The sequence below is a fragment of the Camellia sinensis genome, chromosome 10 (genome assembly GCF_055761805.1).
Source record: "Camellia sinensis isolate YWXY chromosome 10, ASM5576180v1, whole genome shotgun sequence".
Classification (NCBI taxonomy): domain Eukaryota; kingdom Viridiplantae; phylum Streptophyta; class Magnoliopsida; order Ericales; family Theaceae; genus Camellia; species Camellia sinensis.
Window position 1 is genome coordinate 123,328,304 of NC_138970.1, and position 14,367 is coordinate 123,342,670.

The 14,367-nt window shown below is 37.0% G+C and overlaps 1 protein-coding gene across 4 annotated transcripts in view; it reads left to right on the plus strand.

Moving 5' to 3' along the window:
• LOC114280624 (ABC1 family protein) overlaps positions 1 to 14,367 on the plus strand; it is a 28,988-nt gene that overhangs the window by 3,689 nt on the left and 10,932 nt on the right. For 2 of the 4 annotated variants that reach the window (XM_028223012.2, XM_028223011.2), the window contains exons 2-14: positions 1,580 to 1,702; positions 1,815 to 2,042; positions 3,325 to 3,411; positions 4,193 to 4,282; positions 4,374 to 4,500; positions 4,612 to 4,712; positions 5,592 to 5,760; positions 5,946 to 6,067; positions 6,640 to 6,768; positions 6,849 to 6,947; positions 7,043 to 7,100; positions 7,186 to 7,261; positions 7,341 to 7,470. In XM_028223012.2, coding sequence (XP_028078813.2) covers positions 1,628 to 1,702; positions 1,815 to 2,042; positions 3,325 to 3,411; positions 4,193 to 4,282; positions 4,374 to 4,500; positions 4,612 to 4,712; positions 5,592 to 5,760; positions 5,946 to 6,067; positions 6,640 to 6,768; positions 6,849 to 6,947; positions 7,043 to 7,100; positions 7,186 to 7,261; positions 7,341 to 7,470 — 1,491 coding nt within the window. In that variant the 5' untranslated portion in view covers positions 1,580 to 1,627. Of the gene's footprint in view, positions 1 to 1,579; positions 1,703 to 1,814; positions 2,043 to 3,324; positions 3,438 to 4,192; positions 4,283 to 4,373; positions 4,501 to 4,611; positions 4,713 to 5,591; positions 5,761 to 5,945; positions 6,068 to 6,639; positions 6,769 to 6,848; positions 6,948 to 7,042; positions 7,101 to 7,185; positions 7,262 to 7,340; positions 7,471 to 14,367 lie in introns of all 4 variants that reach the window. The other 2 variants (XM_082892209.1, XM_082892208.1) reach the window with 1 other exon arrangement.

Sequence of the window (14,367 nt, forward strand, 5' to 3'; positions counted from 1 at the left end):
TATGAACCTCAAACACCTATCTGCCTCTTCCTCTTCCTCTCCCTTTTCCTTTTCCTCTACCACCACCACTACCACCACCCCCACCCCCATCACCACCACCTCATTCGCCTCTCCGCCATCAACATAGCCCACATAACCATAGCCTTTCAGTAGCTCTAGATTTAACAAACAATTGAGGTAAAAAAATAGCTTTCCACTAGTCTTCCTCCATCACCCATCCAATCACCCCAAACTACCCAGCCAAAAAAATAGAGGTAGAGAGAACAAGAGAAAAAGGGCCCATCAGCCCACACCCCACCGCCTCGAACCACCACCATCATCCAACCCTAAAGCCCCTAACCATTGCACAACCAACAAAATAAAGTTATGATTTTTATCAAACACTTGGTTTGCACATTCCTTAGATCTTTAGAGATAGCGAGATGACAACCAAATTTTGTTAGGGGTGGGGGTGGGGGTGGGGGTGGGGGTGGGGGGGGGTAAGAGGAGTGGTAGTGAGAGGTGGAAGTCAGGGTGGTGGTGGTAGTTTTGGTGGATTGGGGATTTGGTTATGTTGGATATAGATTGTGGTGATCGAGATAGGGGTGAAGATGGGGTGGCTAATGGTGGCTGTATGGGTGATGGTAATGGTGATGGTGATGGTGATGGTGATAGAGGATGTGGGAGTAGGGAAGCAACAACGATAGCAAGATCGATGACCAAATTGTGTTGGAAGAGGGGTGTAGACGGGACGAGGAGAAGAGAGATATGCAATGGTGGTGGTGGGAGGTGGCAATTAGGGGTCAGGGTCGGGGTCGTGGTCGTGGTCGCGGTGGATTGGGGCTTTGGTTGTGTTGGGTACGGATTGTGGTGATGGGCGTAGTGGTGAAGGTGGGTGATTTGAGAGGTTGGCAGGTGGTGATAGCTCTATGTGTGGGACGAGTAGGGGGATGGTGGACGTGAGAGTAGAGCAGAGGTAGCAATGATAGTCAGATTTTATTGGAAGACGAGTGTAGGTGGTAGAATGAGAGAGATAGGCGATGGTGGCAGTAGGAGGAGATAGCAACGGTGGTTTGAGGCTTTGGTTGAGCTGGATGCTGAATATAGGGCTTGGGGGTGAGTGATGGTGGCTACCAGGGATGGTTCAGGTGTGAGTGGGTGATGATGGTTGTAGGTGGAGGGGGTGGGTGATGGTGGTTGTGGAGGATGGGAAGTAGCAAGTGTGTATGGTTGGTGGAAATGGGGATGGTGAGAGGTAGAAGGAGGAAGATGAATTTTTCATGGTGTGGTTCAAAGAAAGTGGGTAGTGATAGAAGTAAGGGCACAAGGGAAATTGGTAAACAAGAAAAGGGTAAATTGGTCATTAATCAGTTTTGTTAGTCTTTTTAAGTGACAAACATTGACAAGGGAGGTGTAATTTCCCAAATGTGAGGGAATATGTATTAAGAGCAAACCTCAAGGGGTGTTAGTGTAATTTACCTTCTTTTTATTTATTTATTTTCAATTTCACATAAATATTGACCATGTTATTCTTGGTTTCCTTGATTCCATTTAGAAATAATTTGACGATTTGGTTTATCCTTTGTTTGGTGATGATCAGAAAGCTTATTCGTTATTTGTGGATCCATTTTGTGACCAAGCCACATCAATGGGATGGGGGAACATATACAAAAGGCGGATGAAAGTTTTCAAATTAGCTTTTGTTATCTATCTGGATTACAAGGTATGCTATGATTATGTCTTATTAATTATTATATAGCAAATTGCTTTCATCTATGCCAAAATGCCATTTCTGTCTTTGCTCATGTGTGTGTGGTGCGGGTGTATACCTGAAGGCTTTACAGCAGAGAGAGAAATGGACTAGCAAATTTAAGAGAGCTACTCTATGGGAGAAAGCTCATGAGCGTAATGCTAAGCGTGTTCTTAGTTTGATGATAGAGTTGGAAGGTTTGTGGGTGAAACTTGGCCAGTACTTGTCTACACGTGCAGATGTGCTTCCGGAGGCCTATATATACCTTCTGAAGCAGTTGCAGGACTCTCTTCCTTCTCGCCCCTTAGAAGAGGTATTTTTATTAATTTTGAATTCTGAAGATGAGCATAAAGATAGGATTTTCATGCATTTTTTTCTTAGTAGAGAGTCTGGCATAAAATGATTGGAGTTCAAAGGGGGGGTTCTTCTAGAAACTACTTGCTTTTCTAATATTGTTGAATCTTTTTTTTTTTTCCCCATTTAATTCCTTGTTCATGCTCCCATTTTTCCTGTTGTAGGGTATTTAACCTTTTCTACTAATTTTGTTCTTTGAAGAAATCGTAATATATCATTTAAAGATGTTTAAGGTTAAAGTAGCTTGCACAATGAATTTTCTATTGTTATTTTATCAAAATAAATATAGTTCAATATCACGTAGGTGAGGTCTGCTAAACTCAATGGTTCCACAAGTTCTTTGGTTTTTTTTTTTAAGTACTTTTTTTACCTATAAATATATATACTTCTAAAATGTTTTAAGTTTTAAAATAAAAGGATTCCAATTAGTTGTTTCTTGTTATTAGGTCATTGTTACTTGGAAAGGTATGTGTGCTTATTGTCCAAATATCAACATTGATGTTAAGTTATTGTTACTTGGAAATTGAGAGTTTGTCTTTGTTTACTTTCTTTATTAAGAATGGTTGATAAGAAATTTTCAAAAAAAGGAAAAGGTATGATGGTGATCTTATGTGAGAACCTATGTCTTACATGGGGACCATGCGATCATCATTCAAAACAACATTTCATTGATTTAAATCTAAACATTTCATATTTATAAGATACATTTAACATCCAAGTGTGTAGATATATTTTTCTAAGTAATATGATTTGTCTTTGTTCACTTTCTTTATTAAGAATGGTTGATAAGAAATTTTCAAAAAAAGGAAAAGGTAAGATGGTGATCTCATGTGAGAACCTATCTCTTACATGGGGACCATGTGATCATCATTCAAAACAACATTTTATTGATTTAAATCTAAATATTTCATATTTATAAGATATATTTAACATCCAAGTGTGTAGATATATTTTTCTAAGTAATATTGAAAAAATGACTGAATCTTTATGATTCATGATTCCATTCGATTCGCGATTCAGTGGAAGGCCATTTCGATTCATGATTCAAATCCTGATTTGATAGCTATGGCTATATGTTCTTACTATATGTTAATAAGTATCTATTTCTGTATGTATTTATCAAAAAAAAAAAAAAAAATAGTATCTATTTATGTAAGTATATGTTGATAATACCTACAACATCTATGAAAATATTATTGCTTAATTGAGTTTCATTCTTTCTAATTTTTTTTTCCCCACAGGTTTGTGGAACCATAGAGAAAGAGTTTGGACGCTCTATGGATGATCTCTTCTTAGACTTTGTTGAAGTCCCTCTGGCCACAGCATCAGTGAGATCCTTGAACTAAAGTTGGTCGTATGCACTCAGCTTAAGATCATTGTTAATGATTCAGTGTACTTATAAACAGATGTTACTGCTACCACTTCACTGCAACTACCACTATAATTATTATTATTCCATGACTATAACAAATGCTACTACTATTATTATTACACTGCTAAGTTTGCTATAGTAGCTTTCCTTTTGCTAGAACAATCTACACAACTATCCAATGCCTTTACCAATTGTACACTTCTCTGGCAAGAACCACTATCCCCCTAGCAATAGGACGCACCTGTTTACTTGGTTGTCATTATAGTCGTTGCTGCTGTTGTATTGCTTTTGCTGTTTGTTGTTGTTGTGTTGTTGTTATGCAATCATTGGTTGCATCAAGCAGACGTCTTTTCTAAGATAGGACATCAATTTATCTGGTACATCAACTTGTTTATAATTAAATAATAGAACAATTAAGAGTAAGTGTGCAAAAAAGTTTGAATCACTGGAATTTATAACAAGTAGGAATATTAGAATGTATTAGTTGAGCTGAGATCAACTCAGTTTGAATTGTTCAGATTTGTTTTGAAGTTAAAATCTTTTAGGAAAAACTATGAGTGTGGTGGCAAAATTTTAATGTGATTCACATGTAATCATTAGTTCTGTACACACTGGTTCTCATAAAATCCTGAGCTGCACACCAGTAGAGTTGGTGTAATGCTTATATCTCTTGTGCTGTGGGAAAATGAACTACATTCTCAATATCTTTATTGCTTTCATATTTTTCTTTTATGCAGATAGCACAAGTTCATCGTGCAACTCTGCGTGATGAGCAAGAGGTGGTTGTTAAAGTTCAACATGAAGGCATCAAGACAATAATATTAGAGGTCATACTTGCTCTGGCCTTTAAGATGATTGGAATGGAAGTGGTAGTAAAATTTGCAGTCATATAATTGTTGGATGCACACTTGTTGACAGGACTTAAAGAATGCAAAATCAATAGTTGACTGGATAGCATGGGCGGAACCACAGTACGACTTCAGCCCTATGATAGATGAGTGGTGTAAAGAAGCACCGAAGGAACTGGACTTCAACCATGAAGCTGGTATTCTTAGTTTAAATTACTATGTTCACTTTCTTGTCCATTTGTGTCAAGGAATTTCAGCAGTTCAGCATGTGCTAGAATTTCTTACTAATTCTTCTTTGGTGTCTGTAGAAAACACCAGAACAGTCTCTAAAAATCTATGCTGCAAAAGCAAAAGCAATGATAAGAGTCCTGCTTATTTTGTGGACGTATGGATCCCAGACGTTATTCAGGTACTGTCTTCCACCAATCTTCTACTTAAATTTGATTTTGTTAGCAGGACTATGGTTTAATAATGTTCGCCTGCTCTTAAAATGTCATAATTCTCAACTGAGATCTGATGAGAACCATGACTAATATGAAGTAGCAGGAGAGAGGTGCTGTTATCAGGTAGAACAATGTTTCTTTTAGCTGAAGAAAGGGGCACTCATTTTCCCAAGAAATAGTACTTTAAGGCCATGTGTTGGCATATCTATGAGCCTGAATGAATTAAAAGGCCTTGCTTCTAAATTAACATTTTCAGATGGATTTGTATTCCACGAACTTATAGAAACTTGACCCTAATGTCCTTCTGAAGTTTGACACCAGTTTTTCATACAAAGAAATCATAAATAAATTAAAATACAGATTAACAACTAAAACACCCTAAACTTTGGAAATGAAAGGAATCCAGTTTTCTTCCTGTGATTATATGTACACAAAACTGGTACTCTTTTTCCACTGTACCCTGCACAACTATTTCTTTTTATAAATCAGGATATACAACTGCATATTTGTGATAAAAAGCTCCTCCATCTGATGTCACATACATGAAAAACTTTCTATGCCAACATGATAGTACCGTTGAATGCAAAATGTGTCAATGAACTGCAATAAAATAGATACTGGAAACTTCTATTTCGGATGAAGGATTTGGTAGAGTGGATCTCACAGAGGGTTTGAGGGAGAATCCTCTTTCAGCCCATCCAAAAAAGTTTCTCCACCATCATTATCTTCTATGGTTCTACCTGTTGGTAACTAGGTTTCATTCTTCATTGCATTAAAGCTTATTGACTTCACTTCTTCACAGATCTTACGATTTGTTTTAAATTTCATGTTGCTTGCAATGGAAGTCAACTGAAAAAGTCCTGATTTTGGAGTATATGGATGGGATTCGTTTAAATGATTCTGAATCACTGGAGGCTTTAGGTGTTGACAAACAAAAGCTTGTTGAAGAGATCACACGCGCATATGCCCACCAAATTTATGTTGATGGATTTTTCAATGGTGACCCTCATCCTGGTAGTCCTCCATCCCTTACTGCTGCTGCTTCTGTCTCTGTCTCTCTCTCCAACGACCAAATTCTATTTGGATCTTCCTGATCTGAAGTCATAATTGCTGTTGTATGTTATTTCTAGTTGTTGGTGTGTTTTCTGTTCAAAATATTTTTTCCTTGTTGAATCCTTTCTCGCGCTTGTTTTGTGCAGGAAATTTTCTTGTGAGCAAGGAACCTCCATATCGTCCAATTTTGCTTGATTTTGGGCTTACAAAGTTACTATCAATCCCTATGAAACAAGCTCTAGCAAAAATGTTTCTGGCATCTGCTGAGGTCTGTCCAATTGTTTTATGATTTTAAGATAAAATCATTCTAAAAATTTGCATAATGATTCTGTTAGATGTCCTTGTTTATTTGATGGGAAAAAATAAAAGTGGGAGTGATGATCAGCTACGTTGAGCAGATTATACAGAACCACTTCGAACAGAGTGCACAGAAACAGAAGCTAAGCCATTTGATCTCAAATGCTCAGATACCAAGTTGAAATTGAAAGGAGAGAAAGAATAGAGTAGAGAGAATATAGAGAAGATACACACTGTTGGAGAAAAATGGAGAGAACAAAAATTAGGTTCTTGCCCTAAAACCCTTGTATTAATAATGGTTTAGTACATATTACAAAAATACCATCTTGACTAATACAAGGTTGAAAGATAAAAACAACAAAGGTAATTGCAACGTGTTCAACATTATAGTTAAATTACTAGACATGCTTATTGGTGCATGTCCTATTGTACATGTTCGATATATATCTTATTCCCATACTTAGTTCTGGTGTGTCCAACATGAGTAAATCGTGCATATTTTCATTTTTGGATGATGAAGAATTAGGATACTTGTGCTTGCAGGGAGACCATGTGGCACTTTTGTCTGCCTTTGCAGAAATGGGGCTTAGGTTCCGCCTGGACATGCCAGAGCAGGTTATGGATGTTACTAGTGTGTTCTTCCGTAATTCAACGCCTGCAAGTGAAGCTCTTGTATGCATACCTGCTTGCTTCTTAGATTAACCATCATCTGTCTATGATCTTATACTAATTAATTATTTTGATTTGTTAAGGAAAATGTGAAATCTTTGGCTGAACAAAGAAATAAAAACTTGAAAGTCTTACAGGAAAAGATGAAGCTAAACACTAAAGAAGCTAAACGTTTCAATCCTGTAAGTTCATATATTGTCTCCTTATATTGATGTTGTCCTAAAATGCCCATTGATTTTTTCGCCATTACATATGTGGTAATGAACTTTCTACCCAGGTTGATGCTTTTCCAGGGGACATTGTGATATTTTCACGGGTCCTTAATCTGCTTAGAGGTCTCTAATTAATCCCCTCAATTCCTTGCCTCATTGTGTTAAAGAATTGTGCCGACTTAATTTTTATTTATTCACATGAATTCAGGGCTTTCATCGGCAATGAATGTACGCATAGTTTACCTAGATATCATGAGACCCTTTGCTGAGTCTGTTCTACAAGGGTAAGTCTCTTCTGAGGACCTGTCTGTCGTAGTTTCTATTCCTAGTAAACTCATTGATGTGTGGATTAACTTTTGGCAGCAACATAAGTAAGGGACCAGCATTGAATGCACAATGGATTTATGACACACCTGTACATTCTGGTGTGGAGGCCAAGCTGAGGCAGCTCCTAGTTGAGTTGGGGAATGGTGATAAAATACTTGGAATCCAGGTAGATGTTATGTTACTTGCAACTTTATGTACAGTAGCATGATTAAATTCTTTATGATTTATGTAGCATTTGTCAAAGTTTGATATGAACTTTCTCTATGTCATGTCTCTAAATTCCACTTGTATTGTTTCATTTTGGTTTTGTCATTTCCCTGGATATCACATTTGACTTGTTTTATTGCTTCGTATTGCCTTATTTGATGAAATGAATTAATTTTTTGTCATGTATTTCAACAGATTTGACGGTAGCAAACTACTGGGATGTACCTTTTCTGTTCTCTTAGAATATTTATTAAATTTTGTTTTTGCTTAAATACTCTAGGAAAATGATGGAATTATTCTTCAACATATCAGGCATTGCTTTGTAATTTGTGTTTTCTTTCCTTTCTTGCTGAATGCTAGCATATTTTTCATGGTCCTCTATCCCACATAGGTATTTGTCTGACCATCATAGTATGGTTGTTAAATTTAAGGTTTTCTTCTTGTTAGAATATGCAGTCATATGTTATTTTTTGTGTTGAGTGAGGGTAATATGGTCATATTGTATTTAATATAAATATCTGCTGTTGGTTTTAGGTTTATTTCAAGAACCTAGAAATATACGTTCAATATATCTTCTTCGTCTTCTTCTTCTTGTTCCTTCTCTCTTTTTTTCTAACCCTAATCTATGTTTTTCATACTTTTACACTTCAACTCTCCTCATGTAGGATAGCTTACTCTTGTTTTTAACTTATGTGATTATGTTTACTTCCTGGATGTCAATCAATTTCTTCATTCTGAAATTACTTTGTTTTTCTTTTTCTTTTTCTTTTTTTTTTTTTTTGGATCAGCGAAAGTCAGTTGTTAGTTGTTAGATTAGCACCTATGGGAGTTAGTCCCCCCACCATTGCAAAGCACCAAGTGCTTGCCTCCTAATTACTTTTTATTTTTAAGTTGCCCTATTATACCATAACCACAGTTTTCTTAAACATTCCCAATTGGAGTCTTCTTAGCGACCTCCAACTTGGACCTTTAAGCCAAAACGTTGAGAACAATGCATATTTTCAGAGGATGAAATGACAGAGATCCACAATAAGGTTTAGTGGTCTTTCTGAAGTTTTTAATGAAAAGTAGTAGCTCTTGTTCCTCCCAGAACTTACTGTTAATTTGAAATTTTCATATCTGCTTTTGCTGCAATATTTTGCACTATTAATCAAATATCTTGAATATAAGGTTGGTAATTGCTTCAATTGTAGGACCTTTAATATATTGTCTTAATGTTTTGTTTTGAAATGGCACATTAGGTTCTAGCCTGTTTTGTCTTTTCAAATTTTGGAGAAACTTGCTTGTAGATTCTCTCTCAATTGCCGAAAGGCAGGCTTATGGGTGATACCATTGAGGGGAGAATATTCAATATTTTTGAATTGTTGGAAACTATATGCTAATTTTTTGATTGACGAGAGATGACTCGGTCTTTTGTTGTATGCTTTGCTGGAAAGCAAATTATGTATGACATGTGCAATGGAAGATAACCTTTAAAGACTTTGGTTAGGATATTGTACTTTTTCTTTTATTTCATATAGAAATTTTTAAGGGTTTTGGGTTATGAGAATATTGTGTGTATATTTTAGATTGTGTTAGACTATGTGAATAGTTTGTTCTTAGGATTATTCTTATTTCCTATTTAGGATTAGGCCTAGAATTGATATATATATATATATATATATATCAGATGTACACTTTGTATATTTTTTCAATTGAATATACAGAAACATTCAGAAATCTTACATGGTATATCAAAAATACACGATTGTTGATTCGTGGTGGCTAGGGTTTCGCACAAACTAATTCTTTCGTCTAGTTCGAAATCAACTTGAAGTTGTTGTCCGGTTTGAAATCGACTTAAAGTTATTGTCTAGTTTGAAGTCTTGAATTCAACCCATCGAAATCTGCTGCATCAAGTTCTCATGCTAGTCTGACGTCGCAACCCGCGCTAGTCTAACATCGCAACCATCGACCCATCTGGTTTGAAATCCATTGCGACCCATCTGGTTTGTTTCACGACCTCTCTCTGCGATTCTCTGGTCTTGTGGGTCTCGATCTCTCTCTTGGTTTGCGATCTCTCTTTGGTTCTCTAGGAGCATCGTAATCAACCTCTCAGCTTCTCTCTCTCTCTCTCTCTCTCTCTCGCAAGTGCTCTATCTACTCTCCGAGGCTGGTCTGATCCACCTATCTTCTGGTTGATGACTTATTGGTTTTTGACCCATTTGATATTGCATCTGAAACCCTCTAGTATTGGATTCATGTCTCATAATTTTTTGATATTACATTTAGACTCCACACCCTTCTAGTTATTACACTGTGGTTTTGGATTTATTGGTTTGTTACATTTTGCCCCATCAGATTTTTGTTTATTACCTTTCGACCCTAGGTTTGGCTGTTTAGGGTTAATTACGATATTTCTGGCTTCTGATGAGTGTGTCTTCTGCCATCAGAGTGGCTATTGGAAGTATCACTGTCCCAAGAAGAGGCATCTGCATGCCTCGTTTACTCAGCAGTCTCAGACCTAGTTCCGAGCTCCTCCTTCGAGCTCTTTTTAGCCTCCCACCAGTTCTATTGCATTTACTCCGGCTGTTAATCCTGACTTGGCCTTGAGTGCTCAGATTAGTCAGTTTCAACATGTATTGTCTATCTCTTAGCCATCCTCGTTAGCCTCCGTTGTTTCCTCTCTTCATTCAGGTTTGTTTAGATCTTCTTCAGATATCTCTTCGTCGGTCTGGCTGTTTGACTCTAGTGCCTCTCATCACGACTCTTCATCTTTCTTTACTTTAGATTTGTACTCCCTTCCTTTTATATTACTGTTAATGCTGCTAATAGGTTTAGTATGTCTGTTATATCTGTTGGGTCTGTCCTATCGTCTGATATGTCTGTCGTCACTATTTCATCTGTTCTTTATGTTCCTCAGTTGTCTGTTAGTTTATTATCTATCAGTGATTGGGATTGGCTGTCGAGTTGGAGAGCTCTATATGGTAGAGAGCTTGCATTTGCCTATGACTACTTCTCTGACTACTCTTTCGTTTTTTTTAGTTAGATTCTCTATCGAGTCCTTTTTATTTGTGGCATTTTAGATTAGGACATTTGTCTGCTGACCACTTACAATTTTTAGCTCAGTCAGGTTTATTGGGTAAAGTTTCTCTTAGTTAACTTACTGAGTGTTGAGGGTGTAAACTTGCTAAAATGACAGCTTTACCTTTTTGTAAAAGTACTCCTATCTCTAATATACTGTTTTCTTTAGTTCCTACTGATGTCTGGGGCCCTTCTCCTGTTCTCACCAAAAAGGGTTCTGCCTATGAAGCACGGACACCTCTCTGAGGGCTCCGTACCAGTGTCAGACACGTGTCGGACACGGACACGCGGTGGACATGTGTCCGACATGCAACAGAGAGTATCCCAATTTTTTTTTTAATTTTTTTACATCCGGACACGTTCAGGACACGTTATAGACACGTTGGGACACGTTGGGGGGTAATTTCACAATTTATTAATTTTTTTTGGGGTCGATTTGTAAATAAATAAAAACAGATCAAAATTTACCCTAATCTACTTCGAATCTACTTCGAATAGAAGAGAAACATCAGAGAAAGGGTGAGAAAGAGAGAGGACCTGACTTCGTCGTTCGTCGTTCGTCGTCCGTCTTCTTTCCTCGTTGATCGTCGCTCCTCGTCGATCGTCTCTCGTCAGTCGTGTCTCGCCCTTCATCGTTAAGGTACACCTCTTCTTCTTCTTCGTTGATCTTCGATCTTCGATGAGTTCCCTTAGTCACTCTCTCTCTCTCTCTCATCCTCTTCTTTCCTCAGTCGATATTATCCTCGTCCTTCTTTTATTTTGATTTTATTTTTTTTCTTTTATTCTGATTCTGATTCTGATTCTGATTCTGATTTTAATTTTATTTTTTTCTTTTATTTTTTTTTCTTTTATTCTGATTCTGATTTTAATTTTATTTTATTTTTTTCTTTTATTTTTATTTCTTTTATTCTGATTTTAATTTAATTTTTTCTTTTCTTTTATTTTTTCTTTTATTCTGTTTTTAATTTAATTTTTTCTTTTCTTTCTGATTTTATTTATTTATTTTTCTTTTATTTTTTCTTTTATATTATGATTTTATTTTTTCTTTTCTATTACTTGAGTATATAATTTTAATAATGCATGTTTATTAATTTTATTATAGGAACCAATTTTTAATTCCGAAACAATGGCTACGGGTGGAATGCAATTTTACGTTATTTGTAAATGATATATATGATGTTAAATCAATTAAATGTTTATTTTTTATAATTTTAATAGTGACATTTTGTATATTTTATTACCTTTTAATGATTTTTTTAATAATTTTATGACATATATAAATAAAATTAAATATATATATTGAACGTGTCCCAAGCGTGTCGTGTCCTCTATTTTTTGAAAATTTGCGTTTTCGCGTGTCCGTGTCGTGTCCGTGCTTCATAGGGTTCTGCATACTATGTATCATTTCTTGATTACTATACCCATTACACTTGGGTTTATCTTGTGACTTTGACTTCTACTGTACTTTTAAGTCTATGATCACTGCACAGTTTGAGTTTACTATTAAATTATTACGGTTGGACTTGGGTGATAAATATTTTAAAAATGAGTTCTGTGAGTATTTAGCCAATTTGGGTACCATTCACTAAACTTCTTGTACTGATACCCTAACCCAAAATGGTTGAGCTAAGCGTAAACACCGTCATCTCCTTAAGACAATTAGGTCTCTTCTTCTCTCTGTCTCTATTCCAGCTCCGTTTTGGGGTGAGACAGTTCTTACTATTGTTTTTCTTCTCAATCCTATGCCTACTTCCCTGCTCTCTGGTCATTCTCCTTATGAGGTTTTGTTTTCTCAACTTTCTAATTACTTCCTCTTTCGTATTTTTGGGTCTGCTTGTTTTGTCCTTTTTTCCCATAAAGATAGGACCAAACTTAGTATCCGACCTGTTTTGTGTCTTTTAAGGTTACAGACTTACTCAAAAAGGCTACCGTTGTTACAACCCTGTTTCTTGTTGCCTTTGTCTCCCACCATGTTGTTTTTCTCAAATACCTGCCTTACTTTCAGCTTCCTCCTCTCACTGCCCCAGTTTCCAAAGAGGATTTGGTTCACATTAATCAATTTCCTTCTAAGGTCCTTCATAATGAGTACATCTCCACTGCTGAGTACATCTCCACTGTCTACCATGAGTCTGTTCGCTCCTCTTGCACCCCCTCATACTCCTCCTCCTCCGTTGTTAGTCTATTCTTGTCGCAAAGCTCTTCCTCCACCAGTTGTCTCTGACCCTGCTGCTGATCCTTTTGCTTCTGACGACTCTGATCTTGCTAACTGTAAGTATCCCCTTCGTAACCGTAAATAGGTAGTCAAACTTGGTTTTGCTAAAATATATATATTTTTTTCCTTCATACTACACCTTTTTGTATGCTATTTACTCTTTTTTAGAACCCTAGTCTTATAAGGAGGCTTGTTAGGATCTTAATTGGGTTCGAGCTATGGAGGATGAGTTGTCTACATTGCAGAAAACTGCTACTTGGGAGCTGGTTCCTTTGCCTGCTGGCAATAATCTGGTTGGTTGCAAATGGGTCTATAAAGTAATGACTCATTTTGATGGTTCTTGGGAGCACTACAAAGCTTGCCTAATTGCCAAAGGTTTCTCATAAGAATATGGTATTGATTATGAAGAGACCTTTGCCAATGTTGCCAAGATGACTATTGTCTGTACTTTGATTTTTGTTGTTATTCGTCATTGGCCTCTCTATCAATTAGATTTTAAGAATACTTTTTTTAATGGCTATCTCACTGAGGAGATCTACATGCGTCTTCCCTTGGTCTTCCTCATTCCTCTAAACAGGTTTGTCATCTTCAACGTGCTTTGCACGGTTTGATGCAATCTCCTTGTGCTTGGTATGATCGCTTTTAGACAGTTGTGATCGCTTGGGTATGATCGCTTGGGTTTCATCCTTGTGCCTAGGACTCTGCTTTGTTTCTCCTCCACACCTCTACTGGTTTTGTTGCCTTATTACTGTATATGGATGATATGATTATCACTGGTTCGAACTCTTCTGCTATCTCTGAGGTTAAGCAGCATCTCTTCTGCACCTTCGAAATGAAGGATCTGGGCCCATTGCGGTATTTTCTTGGTATTGAGGTAGCTTCTTCTCTTAAGGGCTGTTTTCTGTCTCAGGCCAAGTATATTAATGAAGTTATTCACCGTGCCGGTCTTACTGACACTAAGGTTCTGACACCTCCATTGAGCTTAATGTGAAGCTCAACACTATTGATAGTGTCCCTCTGGATGATCCTTCTTTATATCGAGAACTTGTGTGTTGTTTAGTCTATTTGACGGTTACTTACCCTGATTTTGCCTATGTTGTTCATGTGGTTAGCCAGTTTGTTGCCGCTCCTCGCTCTACCCATTGGGCTACTTTGGTTCATATTCTTTGCTATCTTCGTGATACTATCTTTTAGGGCTTCTTGTTATCTTTTACTTCTTTCTTAGACTTGGTAGCCTATGCTAATTCTGGTTGGGCTGGTGATGTCACTAATCGCAAGTCCACTTCTAGCTTCTGTATGTTTTTTGGTGATTTTTTGAAGAGCATGAAACAGACCGCTGTTGCTCGTTCCATTGCCGAACTGAGTACCGTGCTATGGCCTATGCCACTACTGAGATTGTTTGGCTTCGCTGTCTCTTGTCTGATTTGGGTGTCTCTCAATCTTCCTCGACCTCTCTCTATTGTGACAACAACCGTGCCTATTCAAATTGCCCATAACACTGTTTTCCATGAGTGTACGAAACACATTGAGATAGATTATCACTTTATTCGTTAGCATTTGCAGTTTGGCTCTATCTCGCTT